This window comes from Dromiciops gliroides, chromosome 4 (assembly GCF_019393635.1).
Source record: "Dromiciops gliroides isolate mDroGli1 chromosome 4, mDroGli1.pri, whole genome shotgun sequence".
Classification (NCBI taxonomy): Eukaryota; Metazoa; Chordata; class Mammalia; order Microbiotheria; family Microbiotheriidae; genus Dromiciops; species Dromiciops gliroides.
In genome coordinates, this window is record NC_057864.1 from 314161928 (window position 1) to 314187961 (window position 26034).

The following is a 26034-nucleotide window of genomic DNA, read 5'->3' on the forward strand; positions in this document are numbered from 1 at the left end:
TAAATGTCTCCATAGACAAAGAACAGAAAAAAGTATATATGGAACCTTGAATCTTTACTATTTACACTTGTTTTTAAGTATATATTACATTTAACACAATAGTAATGACAGTGTCTTGCTTATCTGTCCCCTTCTGAACTCTGTTCTACTTTCTTATGCCTTAAGCCACTTTTCGTTCATAGATGATGTTGGAAATACACTGTGACTTGTTCATGCCTACTGTACATCTCTCTCTGTTGCCCTTTGAGTCACCACAATTTTAATACTTCAGAGATTTTGATATTCCAAAGCATCACATTGAGAACATTTTGTATTTTTTAAGAGAGTTCTTCGCATTCCAGAGTAGCTTGAGATAATTTGAAGCACTGAGCAATTTCCCAAGTGCAATCCACTCTTCCTTTTTCAATACTTGGCCTAGCTTGCTGACAATCTGCAGTACCTGCCCCCCAGATATACCGACTTGCCATCTAACTGCATGCTATATCCTAGACCATAAGCATTTTTCTTCTGTATAGGTTTTCCTGTTGGGATTGTTAAGTTGCTCTCCCTTAAATAATCGTCTAATTGAGGAAGCCCTGTTGTGATCTGAGGTTCGATGCAATCAGCCCAATGTTATCTGCCAACAGAAGTATCTGGGGAACCTTACCATCTGGTTGAAACTTGCACAAGACATCCTCCATGTCAGTGGCAAATACTTTTGGCAAGCATTTATCTCTGTTTTTTGAATAGCTTGTGAATAATCAGAAGGTCATGGAAAAGAGTCTCTATGTTTATATTAATCAAGCAATCTTGTCTGATCTTAACATTTACATGAGAAACTCCTTGTTGGAGATGAACCATTAAAGCTTTTTCTTTACTTGGTCAAATGCCTTTTTTAAATCAACAAACAGCAATCACAGTGGGATTTGGTATTCTTTACATGTTTCAGACATATGTGCGTCTCTAAAAATTTGGTCTACTGTAGAGAATTATTTGGGAAGCGCTATCTCTTCTCTTTTGATATTTTCATTGATTTGCATGTAAATCATTCTTACAAAAACTTTACAAAGATAAAGAAAATAGGTGTATGGGTTATCGGGGGCAATGTTAATATTATCTGTGTGCAATTTTTATTAATATTATCTGGGTATGATTTTCAGTTATTTTCTCTACCCTGATAGAGTTTATAAATATACCTTGATACTTTCTGGGTTTGGGTTTTTTTTTTGATGAGGCAGTTGAGGTTAAGTGACTTGCCCAGGGTCACATGGCTAGTAAGTGTCAAGGGTCTGAGGTCAGATTTGAACTCAGGTACTTCAAACTCCAGGGCCAGTGCTCTGTCTACTGTGCCACCTAGCTGCCCCTACCTTGATACTTTCAAGAATGTGTTGTGTATAATATAAATTTCCTTGGCATGTACTTGATCTGATCCTATATTCTTTTTTCTAAGTATTTTTAATTTAGTATTTTGGTTGTCCCCAATTACACGTGAAAACAATTTTTAACATTCATTTTAAAATTTTGAATTCCAAATTCTCTTCTCCTCATTGAGTAAGCAAGCATTGTTTTTTGGTGGGGCTATAGGGGTTAAGTGACTTGCCTCGGGTCGCACAGCTAGTAAGTGTCAAGTGTCTGAGGCCAGATTTGAATTCAGGTACTCCTGAATCCAGGGCCAGTGCTTTATCCACTGTGCCACCTAGCTGCCCCCAAGCAAGCAATTTAATATGTTTTACATGTATAGTCATATAAAACATATTTCCTTATTAGTCATGTTGTAAAAGAAAACATAGACACCCCCCCAAAAAAAAAAACTAAAATAAAAAACTAAAAAAAAAGTATGCTTCAGGGGCAGCTAGGTGGCGCAGTGGATAAAGCACTGGCACTGTATTCAGGAGGACCTGAGTTCAAATCTGGCCTCAGCCACTTGACACTTACTAGCTCTGTGACCCTGGGCAAGTCACTTAACCCTCATTGCCCTACAAAAAAGAAAAAGAAAAAAAAAGTATGCTTCAATCTGTACTCAGTTGGTTCTATATTTAAGGGATGTCATTCCTTAAAATATTCACAATTTTACAGAGAGTAAAACCAAGACCTACAAAGATTGAGTGGCACACTAAACCACCACTCCTTGGATGCTTTGTCTTCCTCATTACAAGGGAGCTCTTTCACGGCACAGAACCTTCTCACTTCTTATATCTGTATCTTCAGCACTTAGCTTGGTGCCTGGTACATAGTATGTGCTTAATTAATGCTTTTTCCTTCATTTGTTCAAAGTGATAGTGGATCCATAACTAAAACAGGTCTTTTGGCTTCCTCTTCAGTGTTGTTCTCACCACATTCTGATATTTGGTCCTAATAGAAGGAACAAGGGAACTAGGACTCCTTGTAGCTATATTGGGGTTCCTTGAGCATTCCCTTGACCTCTTCTTTCCCTGGGGTTTCTATTTATAAAATAAGGTTAGTTGCACAAAGTCCTCCCTCCCACACAGAGAAACCGGGAGGATGGGATGCTTACTAACTTTGAACTTTTTTATAAAAAGTTGTTGATTAAATTTGACATACTGCTCATCAGCTCAGCTACTTATAGAACCACCCTTCTTTACACCTGGAATACTGTGTATCACACTGTTTGTTTTGTCTTAAAAAAAAAAAATATGTGAAGCTGAAGAAGGCCCTGAGAAGTCTGATTAAAAAAATGAAAGAGTTTAAGGAGAGGAGGTGTCTTTACACAGGAGAATAGACCAAAACATTAACATGCTTCATTTTAAAGACATGAAGGCTTTATCAAAAATCAGTTTGTTGGGTCAGCTAGGTGGCACAGTGGATAAGGCATGGGCCCTGGGTTCAGGAGGACCTGAGTTCCAATCTGGCCTCAGACATTTGACACTTACAAGCTGTGTGACCCTGGGCAAGTCACTTAACCCCAATTGCCTCACCAAAAAAAAAAAGAAAAAAAAAGTCAGTTTCAGAGGAATCACATGGTCCTGGCTGCCCTTCTACCTCTCTGACCATTCTTTCTCTACACTTCCTCTTTTTCCTTATTCCTTAAGGTAATTGTAATCTCCTGCAGAGAATTGTAATTATAGTCTATTATTTACCCAGCTTTTTTCTATGGTCTATTTCTCTACATATACTCTGTTCATTGATGGTCTAATTTTCTTAGCTATCACCTGTTTGAAGATGATGCCAAAATCTCCATCTCTAACTCTTGCTTTTCTTCTGACCTAGAAACCCACATCTGTAGCTGCCTATAGGACATCCCCATGTGGCTACCTCACTGCCACTTCAAACTCAGATTCAGAAGTGAGGTTGTATTTTCCCCAAACAACCTGTTTTCCTTCACTGTTTCTTCCAGTGGCAAAACTAGTTTCTCCTGTATTTGAAACCCTAGGGAGATCTTTGATCTTCTTCCTCTCTCTCATTTCACATATTTAATTATTTACCAAATCCTGTTGATTTCATCCCCACAACACCTTTCCCCACCCACCCAGCACCACTATTCTAGAAATAGTCCTCACATGTGTCTGGAGTATAGAGTAATAATTTTCTAAACTATAACTTCCAAAATAATTTCCAGGACCTAACTGGACTATAGTAATACTTTTCCAAACAAATCTTTCAATCCCTACTCTTTCCTCATTCTAATCAACCCTTTCTACCACTGGTAGAATAATCTTTATTATGTAAGATATGGCTATGCCAATTCCTCTGCTCAGAAATCTTCCATGTCTATTGTCTCTAAATAATTGAGTAAAGTTCTTATATAAATAATTTTCCTAGTTCTGTTCATTTCACTCTGCATCATTTCATGGAAGTCTTCCCAGGTTTCTCTGAAACATTCCCTGTCATCATTTCTTATAGTGCAATAGTATTTCATTATATTCATGTGCCATAACTTGTTCAGCCATTGCCCTGTTGACTGAATAAAATTCTTTGTTTGGTATTCAAGGTCCTCCACAATTTTGTGTCGACGTATTATTCTAGTCTTCTCATATTACTGCCCTCCAAATTCTCCTAAGTTCCAGTGAAATTGGAATATTCTCTATTCCATGAACACACCCTATGTTCACTTACTTCATTGCCTTTGATTATGTTGTTGCCCATTCCTGGAATGTTCTCTTTCCTTCTCCTTACTTGTTGAAATCCTAATCCATTCTTCTTCTTTTTTTTTTTTTTTTGGTTGAGGCAATTGAGGTTAAGTGACTTGCCTAGGGTCACACAACTAGTGTTAAGTGTCTGAGGCCAGATTTGAACTCAGGTCCTCCTGACTTCAGTGCCGGTGCTCTATCCACTGAGCTACCTAGCTGCCCCATAATCCATTCTTTATAACCCATTTCAATGCCATCTCCGTGAAGGCTTCCTTGTTTTCCCCATCAGTTACAACTTTCCCCTTTGGACATCTCATAGCATTTTGTTCTGTACCTCTCTAATGCACAGATTGTGCAGTATTTCATTTTTACATCATCTGTAGATGGGTCTTATCTCTCTACTAGACTATGAACTCCATTAAGGTAAAGATTGTATATTATCTACATGCTGTACCTCCAAAGGTATCTACCATAATAACCTGCATAGGGTGGATAAATGCTTGTTAAGTCAATGAATAAACTCTTTCCTTTCTTGGCCAGTGAGCAGACAAGAAGTTATTTGGAATGAATTTTGATGGTCTGACTGAATGTTTAACAAATGTTTGTTGACTATATAAAGGCTGAGAGTTGAATTGATAACATTTTATAAAACTGAGAAGGACATAGATTAGGGGATCATGTCTTTGGTCACTAAATCCTATAATAGCAGAAGTAAGGGGCATCCCCTGAAACTCAAAAGAACTAATTTTGGAAGTTAAAAGATGTATTCCTGTATTCAATAAATGGTAAACTACAAAATTTATCCCCTCACTACTCATACAGGTAAGCCAAAGGTCTGATCAAATATGGCAATTGTTAAGTAGCCAACCTATAGCTGGTATTCAACACAAGTTATATTACAGATTACAGGCAGGGCAGGGCAATGAAACTTGGTGGTAATTAGACAGCAGAACTGGTATGCCTCTGGGGAAGATAAAAAAACCCAACATTCTAATGACCTTCTGCACTCATACTAATCGCTCAAGATAAGTTTTTCAATTGCTTATATTCTCTTCGTTACTCAGCTTCTATTACCCAATTTGGTACCAATCCTCATACCTCAAATTGAATTCACTAACTGCTGGAAGGACAGGTTGAAAACTTGTTTCATCGTCTTTTTAGAACCATTTTCTTACACCCTGGAGCTGAGGAAAACAAAAATGCTAGAAAGTTATACCCAGTCCTCTTCTTATTGCACAGTATGAGGAGAGTTGTTCTCTCCTGTTCTGATCATGTGTTTACGGCTTCAATGTTGTAGTCCTCAGGCAAGAACCACCCTTAAACTCCCACTAGCTTGAAAACCTTCAACAGAAGCATCCCAGGGCATCAGAAGTAATAATAGCCAGTAACTGACATTTATACAGAGCTTACTATGTGCCCCAAACTACATTAAGTACTTCATAATTATTATCTCCTTTGATCTTCATAACAACCCTAGGAAGTAGGTGCTTTTATTCTTCCCATTTTAAAAATGAAGACACTGAGGCAGATGGCAGTGAAATGCCCAGAGCCGCACAGCTAGTAGGTGTCTGAGACCCAATTTGAACTAAGGCCTTTATGACTTAAGGTCCAGTATTTATCCACTGTACCACCTGGATGTCTCAAAGAAAGGAAGGAACTGTGTACTTTTAATTTATTTTTACACTTATTTTTAGTTTTGCATCTCCATCTAGTATCTAGCACAGTACTTTGTACTTAGCAGGTTCTTGAATTGAATTCAAAATTTTACATTTATAGTCAGAAGTACTGGGGAGACCCAGCTGATCAATTTTAAAGAATCTAGAGATTGGAGATTTCTGTTTGGTAGGGCTGATATGCCTGAGATGCCCTACTCAGTGCTGTCTTGTGTTGTGGAGGTGACCCTAGGTTTTCTTTTTTCTTTTTTTTTTTTTGCGGGGCAATTGGGGTTAAATGACTTGCCCAGGGTCACACAGCTAGTAAGTGTTAAGTGTCTGAGGTCGGATTTGAACTCAGGTACTCCTGAATCCAGGGCCAGTGCTCTATCTACTGCGCCATCTAGCTGCCCCAACCCTAGGTTTTCAAAGGCTGTATGAGCATACTGCAGGTTCTTCATGTTGGAAAGGCTTCGTGTGGTCCCAGCCACTGACTTTTTGCTACCTCTATAGGGTGATGAATTCTTTGGTCATGGCAACTTGACACAAAAAAACATACAAAATAACCCTTAGTTCTGTGCAGTTACCTTCCACTTTCTTAATGACTATGGTAGAATGGCAGAAAATGGGAGAGGATGCTAAGAATCAAAGAATTGTTAGACCTTTTATTAATGTCAGTGCTAGGTATTCTAAACATGAACTCCCTCTTCTGCACTAGAAATAACTCCTGATGTTATCCTCCATTCTTACCTCCCTTTGCCCCAGTCTTTCATGAAGGGATGATTCTTCTCACCAAAGCCAAGCCCTTTATATATTTTTGGGGGCAGTTTGACTTTATTAGCCAAAGGTAGGCCTGGCACCCTAAGATGCCCTTCATATATGTTTGCCACAGGGCACCCAGTGAAGGTATTTGAGGCCTTCCTTGTTTACTCAGGATATCTAGATGGTGCACCAGTGGAGCATTTCTTCTTCATCTTACTGTGTGACCATCATGTCTTCTTGGTAGGATCCATGATATGACCTATTCTATTCCTGTTTTTCTTTGTAGTTCCTCATTGGTTATATATTGTAGGCCTCCTCACACCCATCATGCACATGAATGCCTAATTTATACATTCCTTAGATAAGCCCCACCTCCTACAGGGATCTAAAAGGTCCTATGGGCTCTCCTTGGAGTGATAACAAAGAAGTTGGTAGAAGTGACTTTATTGTATGCCCCCAAAAAACAGTAACTGGCATTTCATGGGATACTTGGTTACAGTTAAGGTTAAGATCAAACCTAAGTCTGAGGTTTCTCCACAAGGGGGGAAATACTTGGGTTGCTAGAAAGATCAAGCAAGCGTCCTTCTTTGGTGGTCCCATATATAGTTCTTCAGACTTAAGAGTACCTACCCTGGGATAGGCTCCTCCCTTCCCCAAGGGAAAACCCATAACATTACTGGAGACTTGAACCCCACCCCTACTCCAGTAAATTCTGTCTCCCAAAATACCCCATTATCCTCCTCATAATCCTCCCACTATATTGGTGCCTAGGATGGGGGATGCTCTACTGAGGAAGGTAGAAATTTATCTTATTTTTGGACTATGAATCCATTTTTTAAAATTTATTAATTAGCAATGACATGAGCAAAAAAGATTTTTTAAAAATGCACAGAAACTAAAAACCAACACATTAAAAACAGTGACTGGCTTAAAGAAGAAATGAGAAAAATAACAGAATATTTAAGTGGCAATGATAAACGCAATCCTTTGTATCCAAATTTATGAAATACAACCAAAGTAGTTTCTTAGAGACAAAATTGTATAATTGAATGCATATGCTAACAAGAGAGAACATGAAAAAATAAATTAAGCTTGTACCTAAAGGCAATAGAAGAGGAACAAAGCAGTAGTACAAAGGAAAGTAGAAAAAAGAACAATTACAAAGTTAACAGCAGGAATAAATAGATAGGAAATGAAAGAACAGTTGAATTGATCAATAAAACCAGAAGGTGTTTGTGTATTTTTTTTAAGAACACCAAGAAAATGGATAAACCATTAGCAAATGTAATTTTTTTAAAAAGAGAAAGAGTCCATAAATCATCAAAATTGCAAAAGAGGGAGTGATCCTAACACACGAGAAATGAAGAATATTAGGGAGAGAGGCATTATGGTTTAGTAGCTAAACAGTTGGCCTCTGAGGCATGAAAATCTGGGTTGAGGTTCCACCTCCTACATGTACAGCTGTTTGACTAGGGGCAAATTACTTAACCTCTCAATACTTCAGGCAATTCATTCTCCTAGATGTAGGAGCAAGAGAAAAACCTACATTTGTAGATGTTTTCTCATCAAGACTTCCCTATGCCAATAAAATCTTAAGTTTAGTTCAACAAAGGGGATATTACTAGCAGCTATATTCTAACAAAATAGATAATTTAAAGGAAATAGATTATTAGCTACAGAAATATAGACAACTCAAACAGACACAACAAGAGAGTAATAACCTAAATTGGCCAATCTTGGAGAAATAAGAGAAGTAATCAAATAATTACCATACTCCCAAAATTTGACCCAGGTGGATCACAGGTGCATTCTTTTAAGCATTACAATAACAACAACAAAAACCTCTTTTACATACATTATTAGTAAACAATGAGAAAGTGGAGAATCTTATCTAGTAATTTTTATGAGGGAAATAAAGTGTTGATTTTAAAAACTGGCAAAGATAACACTCAAAAAAGAAAATTACAGGTCAATTTCAGTAAGGAATGTAAATGAAAGACTACTAAATCAAATATTATTTAACAGAATAAAGCAATCAATTAAAAATAATTGAGCAGGGGCAGCTAGGTGGCACAGTGGATTGAGCACCAGCCCTGAAGTCAGGAGGACCTGAGTTCAAATCCAGTCTCATACACTTGACACTTACTAGCTGTATGACCCTGGGGAAGTCACTTAACCCTCATTGCCCTGAAAAAAAACTTTTTAAAAATAATTGAGGGGGCAGCTAGATAGCACAGTGGATAAAGCACCGGCCCTGGATTCAGGAGTACCTGAGTTCAAATCTGGCCTCGGACATTTGACACTTACTAGCTGTGTGACCCTGGGCAAGTCACTTAACCCCCATTGCCCCCCCCCCAAAATAAATAATTGAGCACTTAATATATACTTGTTGGTTGATTACCAAACTGGTTTCATATGGATATGAGGGCTTGGTTCAACAGCTGAAAACCACTGGCATAATAAAAAATATTTTTATTTTATAAAAAAAAACCCCAAAATCCCCAACATGATTATGTTAGTACATGCAGAAAGCCCTTAGATAAAATAAAACATTTACTCATGATAAAAATCATTTAAAAGAATATGAATAGAAGGATTTTTTGTGAGTAATAAATTAATAAGCAATTATTAAACTCTTAATATGCCCCAGGAATGATGCTGCATGCTGGAGATACGAATTAAAAAACAAAAAGCATTTCCTGTCCTCATGTAGCTCACATTCTAATAGGGAAGTGTTAAGGGCTAAAATTCTAGCTAAACTGTCTAAAATATCTAATGAGTGGTCGCCAATAAATGATAAGCTTTAGCAAGAGTTAGACTTTTAAGCATCTATTAAGGAGAATAAGAATTTGGTAAAGAGAGAAGAAAAGGCCTAGATTCCTATCTATTAAAGGGAGAGCACATTTCTAGCTCCCTTCTCCACCAGAGTCCCCAGGAAAGAGAGCGAGACAGAACGCCAGTCTCTTCCTTCTTCCTTCTTCCTTCTTCCTCCCACTAGCCAACGTCACTTCCTGACTCCAAAGAAAAAGCGCATGTTCTTGCCCTCAGAGACATTCGCCTCATGGCGCAGCTTTTCTACAGTAAGTCTCCAGCAGGTGGCGTCATTCCAATCGTTACAGAAGACAACATGTACATATAGGGGTATATAATTTACATACATGAAAGTTAAAGGGGAAGGCACTCCTACCTGGGAAGACCTAGAATGACTTCCTGCAGAAGGTGATATTTGAACAGAATCTTGAAGGAAGATAGGGATTCCTAGAGATGGAGGTGTGAAGAGGGAGATCATTCCAATCATGGGGGATCATAGTTTCTTCAAATGATAATATTTCTATGCTACCTACCTTTGTGGGATGGTTGTGAGGAAAGTACATAATCAGCTATAATGGGCTACATAAATGTAGGGCTACATACAGTAATATTGGATACATGGGTTCTCTTTCCCCCATGGTCCTTATTCCTAGCTCTAGTGTATAGTATAGTGCCCTGAAATTAACATGGCTTCTGTACAGGTGTAGTAGTGTGATAAGCTGTTCTGGCACCTGGGCATTCTGTCAACAATCCACATTGCAAACCTCTAAGTGATTAGTTTAGTGTTGCCTCAACAGTCTCTGCTTTGAATAAAAACCCCTAACTGCTCAGCTGACTGTTTAATAACCCAGATTAATGTGCCAGTAAACCCCGCTAAAATCATATTTATTTAGTAGGTCATAACCACTCCAGAGGAACCATTACAATCTCTCATGACATTGTCAGTAATCAGCATTTTAAAAACTCCCCTAAATATGCCATCACTGAACAAAATGCATTGAAGTTATTATGGGCTCCCAGGTTAGTAATCTGCATTTTGAAAAGCTCCAGAAGAGTTATTTGCCTAATCCACATTCTGGGGGAGCATGTAAACACAGAAACCATAAAAAGTGACTCTGTTGGGAAGCTGGGGAGTGGAGTGGAATAGGGTCTACCCAGATGTCAGCACAGCTGGCTGTGCTTTAGTAGATGCATGCCTTAGATGAGTTTATCTCCTGCCTCCTCAGCTTTACCCCCAGGAACCCTTCTCTGGGTGAAGAGGGAGAAATAGGAAGATAAGTCAGACAACAAACATCTTCTAAGTGCCTGTTATATGTTCGGCACTCTCTAAGCATCAGGGATATGAAGAAAGGTAAAGGTAGTTCCTTCTTTTAAGGAGTTCATAGCCTAATGGAGACAACATGGAAACAAGCGTGAACAAAGAAGATACATAGAGGATGAATTGGAAATAATTAACAGAGACAAGATGCTAGCAATTAAGGAGGAGAGGCTTCCAGTAGAAGGTGTAAGTTTATCTGAGATTTGAAGGAAGCCAGAAGTCAGAGATGAGGATGGAAAAGATTCAGTCTTGGGGGACAGCCAGTGAAGAACAATAAAAAGGCCAGTGTTAATGGAGTTCGGAGTCTGTGGGGAGGAGTATAGTATAAGAAGGCTGGAAAAGGTAAAGGGGGAGGGAGAGATTGTTGATTTTATTTGTGTTTGAAGAGGACTAGTGATGTCTTGGGAGTGATATCAAGGGACAAGTTTACAAAGATTTTGAATTACAAACAGAATTTAATATTTGATCTCAATAGGGAGACACTGGAATTTATTGAATGGGGGTGGGTGGAGGGTTGACATGTTCACACCTGTGCTTTGGGAATATCAATTTGATCACTGAGTAGAGGATGGATTGGAATCAGAAGAGACCTTAGACAAGGAGACTAACCATCAGGCTGTTGCTGGAGTCCAGGTTTGAGGTGATGAGGGCCTATATCAGGGTGGTGCTGGTGTCAGAGAGGTGAAGAGGGCCTATATAAAAGGTGTTAGAATAGATGGAACTTGGCAACAGATTGGATAGGGGAGGTAAGAGAGTGAGGAGTGGAGAATGATGTATGTGGTTTCAAGCTTGGGTGACTAGAAAGATGGTGGTACTCCTCCCTCCCCAGCAGTAATAGGGAAGTTAGAAAGAGGTAGGGTTGGGGAAGGAAAGATAATGAATTCAGTTTTAAATATGTTTAACTTAAGATGTCTATGTGACATTAAGTTTGATATGTCTAATTAAGGTAGACCGGAGCACAGTGTTCCAAGCATGATCAATTAGTAAAGTATGAATTTACCAATAAAATCTCAGCTTTCCCAGGTAAGACCCCAAAGGTGGGGGACAGCTTTTTTTTTCTTTCTTTCTTTCTTTTTTTTTTTTGGTGAGACAATTGGGGTTAAGTGACTTGCCCAGGGTTATACAGCCAGTAAGTGTCAAGTGTCTGAGGTCAAATTTGAACTCAGGTCTTCCTGAATCCAGGGCCGGTGCTTTATGTACTGCACCATCTAGCTGCTCCCCCAACAGCTTTCTTTTCAACTTTTGGGGAGGTGTTGTTTGTCCTTCATTCTAGAAGAGGACCATGATATTGGGAGGTGATGTCCATGACTTGCAGTGAATTGGATTTAAGTGAGGGAGGGCTGTGCAAGGTCACCAGCCTCACTCTGTCCTCCAGAGCCACCTGGGTCCAGTGACAAAATATACATCAGGACAACTGAAGATAGCCTGGGGTGCAGTGAGAGACCTTGGCCTTTTTAAACTAAGCTCTTTCCCAGGTCTCACTTTGCCTGAGTAATGCCCATTCAGTGATTAAAGGGAGATAAGAAACAAGGCAGAGTGGCCTCCTTTACTTAATCAAAATAAATAAATGGTGGGGGCGGGGAGGGGGGGGGAGGACATTTAGTTTTGGGAATTAAAGAACAAATAACAGGATTTCATAGGTGGGGAATACATTATAACTAGTTAAAAGAGCTCAACATTATGAATGGCAAAGTCAATATGATTGGTTACAGAACTGAGGCATGGGAGACAATATGATTGGTTGGAAACTGGGAATAAGGGACTAGTAACACCCCCCTCCTTCCCTCCCATAGCTATGAAATATTCATTGTTTGAGTTCACCTGCAAGGTTAGAGATAGTGGACCCGACTTTTTTGGATAACAAACCAGTCATCCTTCAAGAGTAACAGATTTCAGGCAGCTAGATGGTGCAGTGGATAGAGTACCGGCCCTGGAGTCAGGAGTACCTGAGTTCAAATCCGGCCTCAGACACTTAACACTTACTAGCTGTGTGACACTGGGCAAGTCACTTAACCCCAATTGCCTCACTAAAAAATTAAAAAAAAAAAAGAGTAACAGATTTCTTTGGCAAAAAGAATTGAACAGTGATTAACAAGAGAACTGGATTTCTAAACCAAACTTGTTACAGGACAGCTAGATTTCTGAACTAAGTTCAGAGACAAAGAATCATGACTTAGGCAGTTATAGGACAAAATCAATGAACTGAAAATAAGATCAATTAAAATAAGATCAATTAAAAAAGAGAGTCAATCTGATTATTTCAGGTAGTTAGAGATTTGAGTCTGGAGGTTAGGAGAGAGGTTAGGGATGGATAATTAGATTTCTTCCTCCTCCTCATCTCCTCTTCTTCCTTTTCCTCTTTTTCTTCCTCCTCCTTCTCCTTATTCAAAAGTTAGAAAACTCTCTTCTCTGTTTCCCTAGTCTATTAATTATAGGCTGGTCTAATTTCCTTCCTTATTCAGTAGTTAACCACTTTGATTATGCCCTTTCCTGTACTATGCTCTTTCTACCATCCACCTCCTTTACACTTACTCCTGAGCAGCTCAACACTTGAAAAAATCATGAAACTAATTAACTAGGTCTACAGCAATTCAGGCCATCCAACCTTGACTAACTCTTCATTGCTGTATGTTATTCCTTTTAATAATAATAATAATAATAAATAGTCATTCATAGTGATATAGCACCTGAAAATTTATAGAACACTTTCCTCAGGTAGGTAGTATAAGTATTGTTTATTACAGATGAGGAAATTCAGAAAAGTTAAGTGTCTTCTTCAAGTTCACCACTAAGTACCTAGAGGAATACAGTCTTTTTTTTCCATTTTATTTATTTATTTATTTTTATTAATAAAGTATTTTATTTTTTTCCTGTTACATGTAAAGATAGTTCTCAACTTTTGTTTATACAGGCTTTCCAATTTCTGATTTTTCTCCCTCCCTCCCCTCCCTCCCCCCTCCCCTAGACAGCCAGTAATCTGATATAGGTTATATATATTTATATACATACACATAATAACATTAATCCTATTTCTGCATTAGTCATGTTATAAGAGAAAAATCAGAGCAATGATGAAAAACCTCAAAATAGAAAAAACAACAGCACCAAAAACAAAAGAAATAGTATGGTTCATTCAGCATCTATACTCCACGTTCTTTTTTTTTTTTTTCTTGGATTTGGAGATCCTCTTCTATCATGAGTTCCCTGGAACTCTTCTGTACCATTGCATTGGTGAGAAGAATATAGTCCATCACAGTAGGTCAACACTCAATGTTGATGATACCGTGTACAATGTTCTTCTGGTTCTGCTCATCTCACTCATCATCAGCCCACACAAGACCCTTCAAGTTTCTCTGAACTCCTCCTGCTCACTGTTTCTTACAGCACACTAATATTCCATTGGAGGAATACAGTCTTGAAGCCAACTTACCTTATCAGCTAAGTGGTGCAGTAGATAGAGCATTGGCCCTGGAGTCAGGAGGACCTGAGTTCAAATCTCACCTCAGATACTTATTAGCTGTGTGACCCTGGGCAAGTTACTTAACCCCAATTGCCTTAAACATCCACGGCCATCTCCAGTTGTCCTGCTATATATCTTGCCACTGGACCTAGATGGCTCTGAAGGAGAGAGTTCAGGTTGGTGACCTCCCTCACTTAAATCCAATTCACTGCAAGTCATGACATTACCGCAATGTCATGGTCCTCTTCGAGAATGAAGGACAAACAACAACAATAACAACAATCTTCTCCCATTATCTTGTAAACACTTTCTAATTGGTCTTCTGACCTCATCATTCAGCTGAAGCCATTTACTCCAAAGATGCCACATAATTTTTATACCAAATTTATTATCGGTGTGCATTTATTACATGTAACATACATGTTATACTATATGTAACATATATGTATAATTATTATTTGTTATATTAAATTATTTTTATCCTACCCATAGCATCAAATATTCAGTTTCTAAGAGTAGGACCTGGGTGTCTCCAGCAACTAACACAGGCTTTGCACATAGTAGATGCTTAATAAATGGCTTTTGAAGAATGGAATGTATTTTTTGGACACAGCAAATGTATGAGTTTCTTTTGCATTATTTTAGTATCTATATATAGAAAGAGCCACTCCATATCCCTTTCTTTTCAGACTTTGCAGCAGCTGAAGGAATATCCATCCTTCTTTATCCAGAGCAGGTGAACCCAGAACCTGATAAACCTAGCTCTCTGGTATACCAATGTAGGGAAGAGGGACCATAAAAATGAGAATCTCATTCTGTGTGGCTGTGTTCTGAGGGTCTTTACGCACCATCACATTCTGTGACGTTAAGGCATAATGACACCTATTAAAAGAAGGGGTGAATTTTCTGATGCAGCTGCCATTTTTAGATTATCTCCCCATCTCCTTCCCCTCTCCCCTGTTTGTTAAGAGGTGTTCATGTGAGGTCTTTCCAATGTAAACTCTCAGTACTGCCTGCTGGAGAATATGCAGGTGAGGAGAGAGTTTGCAAATGAATGTCAGCCGCTATGAAAATAAACACCCCTGCTTCCTTTTGGAGTTTATTTTAGGCCTAAGTTAGCTTTGGCCAAGCTCCAGTTATTTCTTCGCTGGTGGGAGATTGTTATCTTAGCATGGAATTCTGCCTGTGGAATGTTCCCTTCGCAGCCACAGAGCTACATTCACCCTTTGAAAAGACTGGGAGTTGGTTTGTTTTTTTTCAGCTAGACTCAGGTTTGTGAGGGATGTGGGGAGTGGAGAGAGAGAGAGAGAGAGACTTTGTCTTCTCATCCTATTCTGGTCTCCCTTTAGAGTCACCTGTTGAGATTTATCCATAACCTGCTGGGATGTGAGGCACTCTGATCCTGAGGCCTTTTTATGTTCCCACACAGAAGTTATGCTTAGAGTCAGGACACAGGGGTTCAACTTGCTGGAACATATTTATGTAATCCCGAAAGGGTGTAAGTCCCAGAGTTGTTTCTGGATTTGGCCATTCCTTCCTTCCTTCCTTCCTTCCTTCCTTCCTTCCTTCCTTCCTTCCTTCCTTCCTTCCTTCCTTCCTTCCTTCCTTCCTTCCTTCCTTCCTTCCTTTTTCTTTCTTTCCCTCCCTAGAGGCATTTCATGTGCCCGTTGCTGTTCAGTTGCCTGCAAGTGAACCATAGCCCTGGCCTCTTCTTTGTGGCCCTTACTAAAAGGGAAATACATGCTGCTTGGAGTTGTCTGCCAATTTTATACCTCCTGGCTTTGAATTTCCCATCTTTGATAGTATGCCAACCCGTGGCAGGCCCTCAGTCTGTCTAGAGGAAGCTTCTGGTTTTAGTGATATGGGTATCATTTATTATCTAGCAGGTGATGGTTGATACTATTAAGAAGGATGACAGGTTTTCTTGGTCCTAGCCCAGAGGTGCAAGTCTGGACTGGGGCTCTGGTCTATAGCTAGCCCAGGGAAGTTTCTTTTCCATAAGGTGTTAGAGTTCCAGTGGTTCTTAACCTGAGACCTAAGAACTTAAAATAGATATATAAAACTATTTCAGTATAGTTGGTTTCCTTTTTAGTCCTTTATATTTTATTTTATGTATTTTTTTAAAAAATACTTTACCAGACCACCAAAGGAGTCCATAACATAATAAAGGTTAAGAGCCCCTGTACTAGAGAGGCTGGTCAGGTTTAAAGGCAGTCATGGAGTTCATAGTTCAAAGTGGGGCAGCTCACACAACAATCTTTGACTTTTCTGAGTGAGTTCTGTAACCAAAGACAGTCTGGCTCCCTGAGGTTAGCAGAGAAATGGGAATAGGCCATCCTTACTTACTGGAATCTACCTTGAGCAAGAATCAAACTAATCTCTTTGGGTGGAAAGGGGTGGGGCCACAAAGGAAACTTTAGTATCTTTGCTAAATTTCTTTTCTTGTCATTCACAATATGAAATCATTTTTTTTACTTGTGTTCTTTCCTGTCTGCCATTTCTGGAAAAACTGGAAAACAAACCTGAATGCAAAATTGGCCTGAGGCACGGCATTTTTCCAAAAAACACAGCTTCTAACTGCCCCCTCAGGCCTTCACCAGTACTTCGAATTTTCCATTCAATCAATCAATCAGTCTATCAGTAAACATTTTTTAAGCTTCTGCTACGTGACAAGCAATGTGCTAAGTGCTGAACAGACAAATGACTCTCTCACTTCTGCCTGCTTCCTGCAGCCCAGTGACATGGTGTGTGTGTGTGTGTGTGTGGGTGTGTGTGTGTGTGTGTGTGTGTAAGTATGCAGTTTAGTTCTGTCCTATAAAATCCTAGTAAATACAAAAAAGGTATCTCTAAAACACAGGCATCATATACATATCCCGAAGGCTGCATATGGCCCACAAAACTCCCAAGCATGGCCTGAAGCAGATTAAAATGTAATTGGGAAATATTTAACAAAACACATTATTAAAAAAATAGGTATAAATATATATGGTTTTCTAAGTCAATATATGGCCTGCAGGGATTTTTTATGGATGGCTCAGTGGCCCCCATTTCTATTTGAGTTTAATACCACCCCTGTAAAGTACTTCTTATGATTATTCTTTAGGCAAAAAAGGTAATGTCCCTTTTCATCCCAACACTGCCACTTTGTGGCAGAATCTCTCTACATAGTCTTTCTCTGATGCCTCATCATCATGGTGTGGAGGTGGACGTAGGTTCTAAAAGGCTAGGCTAGCAGAGTATCCCTTGGCAGGTTCCACCATGTTGGAAAGGCTTCAAGTACAGTCTCAGAAACAGACTGTATCCACTTTTGCCTAGCTAAATAAAGAGAGGCTTATTACCAATGGGCTGTCCACTTGGTGGGTTTTGGGCTATGGCCAACCTAGGAAACAAAGAAAAATACATACTGGTTCTCTATTTGCATGACCCCCTTTGTTTCTGCAGTCATGATGGTAGAGTGGCAGAAAAGGGGGTAAGGGAGCTAAGAATTATGGTTTTCGAGTCAACAGTTAACATCAGCTTAGATGTTGATACTTAAAGTATGAGATCCTAACCCAGCAAAACTGAGTATAATCTTTCAGAGGGAAAAATGGGACTTCAATGAAAAAGAGGACTTTCAGGCATTTGTGATGAAAAGACCTGAACTGAATAGAAAATTTGACTTTTAAATACAGGACCCTAGAGAAGCATAAAAAGGTAAACAGGAAAAAGAAATCATGAGGGATATTAAAAGATTAAACTGTTTACATTCCTACATGGGAAGATAATACTTCAAACTCATAAGAACTTAGTATTAGGGTAGCTAAAAGGAATACACTTAGAGGACACAGGTCTGAACTGAATATGAAGGGATGATATCTGTAAAGCATTTATTTCTTGTTTATCCTTGTTCTTTGCCAGGGTGTGGTGTCTTATGTCTGGGGCCAGATTTGAGCTCGGGACCTCCTGGGTCCAGGGCTGGTGCTTTGTCCACTGCACCACCTAGCTAACCCATGATGACATCTTTAAAACAGGGTTGAGGGGTAGGAGAAATGCACTGGGGGAGGTGGAAAGGTAGAGGTAGGCTGGGGAGAGGTAGCTCACATGAAGGAAACAAGAAAAAAGCTTATGGAGGGGAGGGGGAAGGAGTGGGGGAGTGAGTGAAACTTACTATCTTCAGAATTGGCTCAAAGAGGGAATGACATACATACTCAAGTGGGTATGGTAATATATTTTTACCTTGAGGAAAAGTGGGAGGGGAAGGAAATAAGGGGCGGGGGAGAAGTGGGGAAGAAGGGAAGGGCAGATTAGGGGAGGGAGCAGTAAAAAGCAAAACGGTTTCAAGGAAGGTGAAGAGGTTCTGCATAACTGCACATGTATGACTTATATTGAATTGCTTGATTTCATAGGGAGAGTTGAGGAGGGAGGGAGGAAGAAAAATTTAGGACACAGAATTAGCTCAAAGACCTTAACCTCTTCAGAAGTGGGTTCAAGAAGGGAATATCAGACACCACCAATTGGGAGGAGTAATCTATTTAACCCAACAGGAAAATAGGAGGGGAAGAGGATAAAGAGGGAAGGGTGAAAAAAAGGAGTGCAGAGCAGGAGAGGGGGCAGTCAGAAGTAAAACACTTTTGAGGAAGAATAGGGTAAAAGAAGATAGAAAATAGAGTAAAAATGGGAAGGGAATAGGATGGAGGGAAATAGTTATGATGATTGACTACAATGGCAAAATGTATGGTACCTACTCTACTGGGCTATTGTGAAAAAAATTCTTTGCCAGATTTAAGGTACTATATAAAAGTTATGATGATCAGGATGCTATCAGAAAAACCTGGAAAGACCTACATGAACTGAAGCAGAGTGAAATGTACTGTATACAAAAGAACAGCAATAGTACAAGATGATCTGCTGGGAAGCATGTGGTTATTTTCAGCAAGGCAATGATCCAGTATAACTCTGAAGGACTTATGAAAATTGCAATCCATCTACAAAGAAAGAACTGATGGCATCTGAAAACATATTGTAATAAATTTTGTTTTGGTTTGGGTTTTTTGTGGTGCAATGAGGGTTAAGTGACCTGCCTAGGGTCACACAGCTACTAAGTGTCAAGTATCTGAGGCTGGATTTGAACTCAGGTCCTCCTGAATCCAGGGCTGGTGCATTATCCACTATGCCACCTAGCTGCCCTGAAATAAATTTTTTTTGACAATTCCTTAATCTGAAGTTTTGTTTTTTATCTGTTTTCTCTCACAACCTAGCTAATGTGGAAATGTTTTCCATGACTACTCATGTATAACTTATATTGAATTGCTTGAGTTCTCAGGGTGGGGGGTGGGAAGGGAGGGAGGAAGAGAAGTTGGAACACAAAGTTTTTAAAATATTGATGTCAAAATTTGTTTTTACATGTAATTTGGAAAATAAAATTCTAAACATAAAGTATGAGATGCTTGCCCAGAAACTAGTAAATGGACATACCACTGGAGGAATTAAGTGGTATCCATCTTAACACTTTTGCTGAAAACCAAACCAGAAAACAGCCAAATGCAAGATGGTTCTCATGTTCTCCTTGGAGAGGCAATCCATCAATCAACTAGAATTCCTTAAGAACTTCTTTTGTGGAAGCCACTGAAAGAAGCTGGTTTAATTGAGTTTCTAGTGATTCCAAAAGCAACTAGCAACATCATTTCATGGGACACTTAGTTATCTTGTACTTCATTTCTCATGATAAACATTTGTACCATGAAAATAATTGCATCCCCAATTATGTATGCAGATAAGAAATTCTAAGAACTCCATAAGACCCTTATTAATAAGAATGAGTATCATTCACTAACTTCTATGGCAAATTGAACAGCAACACTAAACACTCACTCAGAAAATTAGGCTTGTTTTCTTCACTTTTTGGAAATGGTCCAGCTTTCTTCCTCCTCCTCCCCCAGAGTCATTCTGAACTTGGGTACATACTTAGAAATGCTCTATCAGTATCAGCTATGATTTTTGCTGTTTGCATTATTATACTAATCTAGGTTAGTTCTGGGAGTTTTCCCCATCTATAAAAATGGTTGTTGTGAAGATTAAATGAAATGATATATGTAAAACACCTCAAAACCCTTAAAGCTCAGGGATTCTTAACCTGGAATCTGTGAACCTGTTTTTAAAAATATTTTGATAACTATCTTTTAATATACATAGTTTCTTTTGAAGACTATTAAATGTTATGCATTTAAAAACATTTTTCTGAAAAGGGGTCCCTAGGCTTCACCAGACTGCCAAAGGGGTCCACAACACAAAAAAAGTTGAGCCTTTGTTCTACATTAATATTAGCTGCTGCTGCTACTAGTAGTAGTAGTATTTTACTAGTAGTAGTATTATTTTACTACTACTGCTACTGCTACTAGTAGTAGCAGCAGCAGCAGCAGTAGTAGTAGTAGTAAAATAATAATAATAATAAAAATAATAAACCTCATGTCCACCCTCCTACCTTGGAATTCTAGATCAGCCCTAGAAACTTCCTGCTGTTGACCAGTCAGTTGATCTGACCTGACTAGGCTAAAACTGATTTGCTAAGGTGAGAAGTGTATGAGTCACTCCATATGTATGACCTTTTCTCAAATTGAATGACTTCACATTAAATGCTACTGGGTTTAGCCAGAGTGGATCCTCTCCTTGTACATTAGATTTATTTTTCCAACTTTATATTCTGGGCAGTTTTCTCTACTTCTTGAAATATAGATACAGATAGTCCTCACTTTATGTAAGTGGACTCACAGACCTCTACATTTTGGGGGCAGTGAGGGTTAAGTGACTTGCCCAGGGTGACACAGCTAGTAAGTATCAAGTGTCTGAGGCCAGATTTGAACTCAGGTTCTCCTGAACCCAGGACCAGTGCTTTATCCACTGTGCCATCTAGCTGCCCCCTCCACAGACCTCTATGTAAAGGCATTTTTATGTAACATGAATTTGCCCACAGACATGGGGATGGAAGAGAGGTAGGAAGGGAGCCATGCACCTGTGAAGGGGGTGGGGAAGCAGCACACAGTTCAAGGACATGTGGGGACCAGGGACAGAGAAGCAAGAGCAGAAGGAGGAACACACAGGGACTGGGACCAGTCACATAGGGCCCTGGCCTTAATTGAGAGGAAAAACATGCAGAAGGCAGATATGTAGGGGCTGGACACAGACACAGACAGACAGAAGAGGAGGGGTGACACACAGAAGCAGTCCCTGAGCACAAACGGAAGGCAGATACACAGGGCCCAGAAAAAGTGTCCTCTTTTGGTGCAGGAGCTCTCAAGTCAAGCTCCCATCTTCCCCCAGTGGTATGGTGACAGTCTTTCTGCTGTTTGTTTTCCTGCTTTCACTTGAAGGGTTTTTGGTTTTTGATTTGTTGGTTGGTTGGTTTTTTTGTTGGGTGGGTAGGAAGCTGTGGGGCACCCAGCCAAGGAACAGAGACAGAGAGCAAGAATGGTACTATACAGTAAAATTAACAGGCGTTTTGGGGAATGCAGATTTCTTAATGTAAAGTTGAATTTGCTTAATGCAAATTTATGTAAAGCAAGAACAGTCTGTATAATTGTATTTCATCAATTTCAGTTCTCTTTCACATGCCTTTAGCCTTTCAACTTCCTCATCTTTAAGATGGAGAACTTGGGCCAGACAACCTCTGAGGACCCTTCTGCCTCTAAATCTGTAATTCTGTGATATAAATCTAGTCCTTCAAATGTTGGTGTCTTCTAGATAGTGACTTCATCTACCCAATCAGCTCAGAAGCACTTGTGAGAATCATAGAATCATAGAACTTTAGATGTGATCTAGTCTGACACCCTCAATTTGTGGATGAAGAAACTGAGGCCCAGAGAATTGAAGCATCTTGCTAAAGGCCACAGAGCTAGTTAGTGTCACAGACTAGCCTTGATGGCTGACTTCTGGTCTGGTGCTCTTTTCATTCAGTCATACTCCCTGCCTACTGCTTTGCCTTCTTCCATCCTACACTAATGCGATCCCACTTTCCCTTTTTTAAAATTGTTGTCCTTAAATGCATCTGTGATCTCATCAGTGTAGATGTTGCCTCCAACAACAGATCTCAACCTGTCCCTACTTGCCTGCCCTGTATGACTTATTTATGTCCTCCCATAACTTCAACTGAAAAGGACCACCCAATGCGCCAGGGGATTTCCATACTTTCTTCTAATGTTATAAACAAGGCAGTGTAACACACAGGTTTCCATTGGTTATCTCTTTCTCTTGCCATGTGATCAGCCTGCCATCTTTCTCAATGATTCATTTCTTTGATGATTCTTTGAACAAGTCATGTTACTTCTCAGGGTCTCAGTTTCCACATCTGAAAAAGGAGACATGGGATTAGATAATCTCTGATGTTCCTTCTAGCTCAAAAGTCCTCTGTTTCTATCCTCTGATTCTTTGTGGTTCTTTGTTTTGTGTTTTAGCCTGCTCTTGGGCCCTAGGTGCCTCTCCAATACCCTCTTGAGTGATACTCATCTTTAATTCTTTGGAGTCTGTAGTGTTGTTCTGGGACTTGCAGCCATATAGAGTTGGTAGAATGTTGACATTTAAAAAGATGGGCCTTTGTTTTGAAGATAAGTTGTTGTTATTTTCTTAAAGGCAATCCAGCCTGTTCTCACCCGCCTGTTTAACTCTGGACCCAACTTGTCACCCATTTGCACTGTATGTCTAAGAGACATATATAGACTGACTAACTTAATTGTATCACTTAGAAAATAGCTACTCGTTAACTCTTATTTATTTATTTATTTTTTGCTGAGGCAATTGGGGTTAAGTGACTTGCCCAGGGTCACACAGCTAGTGTTAAGTGTCTGAAGCCGGATTTGAACTCAGGAACTCCTGAATCCAGGGCCGGTGATCTATCCACTGTGCCACTTAGCTTCCCCTTGTTAACTCTTAAAGACATAAACTTTCCCATGAAAGTTGTTCATAAAATTTCAAAGTATGAACCCCATGGATCTGTTTGTAGTAAAGGTAGAAATGGAAACATCTCAAATCATACTACAATGAATGATCAAATCCATTGAGAAGAAACTGGTCAATAAAATCCCTATCAAGTTTTGTGTTGTCCTAACAACTAGAGAAGATCCTCATTAAACCTTAAAAATCCAGGTTAAATTGGAATGTGGATGAGTACAATTACCAGGGAGTGAAGGTCACTCCTTGACTTCATTCTAGATGATGTTTTTCCAAAGATTTTTTATAACCCACTTTCTGGGGAGAAGCTATGTTCTTAATTAAAAAATCTAATTTTAAAGTAAGCTCTGACCTCCTTACTCCCTCTGTCCCCAGAATCCTGCCTCTTTGATTGCATTTCACTTGTGAAATAAGAGTGTTTTCTCTTCTCACTTGATTGCTACTTTCTCCACAACAAACGAGTATATGGCAAACAAATCTAGGCTTTAAGAATAGTTTTGGCAGATTCTGGTGGTCCCAAATTTGAACTATGAAAATAATCTATACTGCAAAAGTTTCAACAAGTGTCATTTAGAGACTTTGTTTTCTATTGGCCCAAAACTCATCTGTTAAGCTGTTTTTTTTCCCAGAGGGGTGTAAACCATCTGAGCAGACTAACATGTCTTAATGTGGCAAGAATGATTCCCTGATTTACATCAGGTGGTATGTTCCAGCATGCTGTGAGGCTGCTATTTAAAGCAGGGTTGATCACTGGGCAGAGCCATTTCCCCAGGGTGAGTAAAAATCAGGGGAGGAATCAAAAGAAATCCAAGTTCTTTGGGAATACAGCATTTTCAGGAGAGAAAAACATTTTTATTATTTTCTCATTTGTTTATTTGCATTGAATTGTATTATTTCTTCTGGGGGTGCCCTGGATCTGGGGCCTCAGAATCAAAAGTTCTTTGGAGGAAAGAATTTGGAAGATAAGGAACAATATTTGGAATTTTTAGTGGGTTTTTTTGTTTTTGTTTTTGTGTGTGTAGGTAGGTAGATGACAATTAACTTGTGATTGTTCTAGTTACCTAGACCTTTTGCTAGTCTCCCTCTTCGTTTAATACTAACACCAAGAAGAAAATGAAAGAAGATAAAGTTAAATCTCTCAGTTTACAAATTCACCCTTTTATAACTAGTGAGAGTGCTAATATCATTGACTAAATTGAAGTTCTATTTTTTTTAATGGACTTCAGTTATTCATCCCGATCCTGGTCCAGATTCCTATGTTTAATGGAAATCCACCTTTTGTACTATCTAAATTCATGAGAATTTCTATGTAAACATGGGGAAAAGATCCCAATAAAAGGCACTGTGAAGCAACATTTCTTTAAAAGGGTCAGGAATGAAAGAAGAGGACAGTAGAGGTGATGCTTCTGAAGTGGTCATTGATCTGAAGTCAGCATATATATATATATATTTTTTTTTTGCATTTACAGCATGGCCGGACACCCCTACATCTTGCTGCCAATAAAGGCCATCTTCCTGTTGTCCAGATCTTGTTGAAGGCAGGCTGTGACCTGGATGTCCAGGATGATGTAAGTAAAGGGGCTGGGGCTTGTTCTTATGTCAAGAATCAAAATCTGTCTTGAGAAATATAAAGTGTAATTAAAAGTGATAGTGGATAAATAGGCTACTCCAGGCCAGACTAACCTCTGTGATTCCCCCATGTAGCTCAATCACATACAAGGGAAAATAATTGTGAAAATCATCCTAAAAGGATGTCTTGATTTATGTACCCAGTAGCAAATTGAAATTTGAGCTATGATGCTTGGTTTCTCCAGTCACCTGAGATTCTCCATTTAATATGACCAGCCCTAGAGGATATTGTTTGCCATGCATTTGACTCGGACTCTTTTATGACACTGGTTTGTATGTAAGTCAGGGGTTCCTAACCTGGTATAATTGGGCCTACCTAAGTAGGATTCAGAGTGAGAAAAAAATGACAGCTTTATTTGCAATAACCTCTAAAATCTAGCATTTCTTTCAATTATGTAAAAGTATTATTTTGAGAAAAGGGACTCTAGGTTTCATCTACTCAAGAGTACCATGTCACAAAAAAGTTGAGAATCCCTCTATTTATAATTGAAGTTTTTTAAAGTTATAGGAGATAAAATGAAGGAAGAGGATCAGTTTTTCTTTTTCCTTTTTCTCACCTTCATTCATAATGTTAATCCTTTTCCATATCCTGCCAAGATATAGCATTAACCTCAATGGCTGCTGGTGAATGATAGCCGATTTATTGAGGGTCAGCCTTAAACATCACAATGGCAGGTCTATATAAGAAAAGTCAATAACCATTTCTTCCTATGTCATGTAATCATAGCCTTGGAAGCCAATATATCCCTCTTTTAAAAATTTTTATTTTATTTTCAGTTTAAAATTCACTGGATCCCTTGTACGGAGGTTAGCAACTAGGTCAGTTCCATCTGTGTTATATATTAGTGTTCTTTGATAAATGAGAATATGGGTGAGAAAACTGCAAGTCATTTGAGTCCTCTTGAAAACATTGAGTTCAATATAACCTTCTCCAGATTCACTTTTTTTTGTTTTTTTGTTTTTTAGTGAGGCAATTGGGGTTAAGTGACTTGCCCAGGGTCACACAGCTAGTAAGCGTTAAGTGTCTGAGGCCGGATTTGAACTCAGGTCCTCCTGACTCCAGGGCCGGTGCTCTATCCACTGCGCCACCTAGCTGCCCCCAGATTCACTTTTAATAACTCCTGAAATGGAGCAGACCTACACCTGTAGGCACACCTGGGTGTGGCTAAGATGAGATTCACAAACCTGTTCTGGGTGTTTCTAGGGGTCATTTTGCAAAGCCCTAATGCCAGGTATTTGTGGGAATGTAACAATGATGGTATATCTAAAGAAATCATGGAACATGGAGCTGATTGTACGTGTGTGTGTATGTGTGTGTGAGTGATTATGAATGATATAGGAGGCTTTTCCATTTTTTTTTAAAGACTGTGTCTCTTTATCTCATTGGGGCTTGGTATCACTCACTGGCCCGATACC

At 39.2% G+C, this 26034-nt stretch overlaps 1 protein-coding gene across 5 annotated transcripts in view; it reads left to right on the top strand.

Annotated features, from left to right (window-relative positions):
- The window catches only part of ANKRD6 (ankyrin repeat domain 6), a 105580-nt gene that overhangs the window by 24722 nt on the left and 54824 nt on the right, over window positions 1-26034 (top strand). For 3 of the 5 annotated variants that reach the window (XM_043999667.1, XM_043999669.1, XM_043999671.1), the window contains exon 1: window positions 24461-24557. Coding sequence is in view for 2 of the 5 variants with exons in the window: in XM_043999668.1 (XP_043855603.1) it covers window positions 24459-24557 (99 nt within the window). In the remaining 3 variants the exon portion in view is untranslated. Of the gene's footprint in view, window positions 1-24458; window positions 24558-26034 lie in introns of those variants that run through there. The other 2 variants (XM_043999668.1, XM_043999670.1) reach the window with 1 other exon arrangement.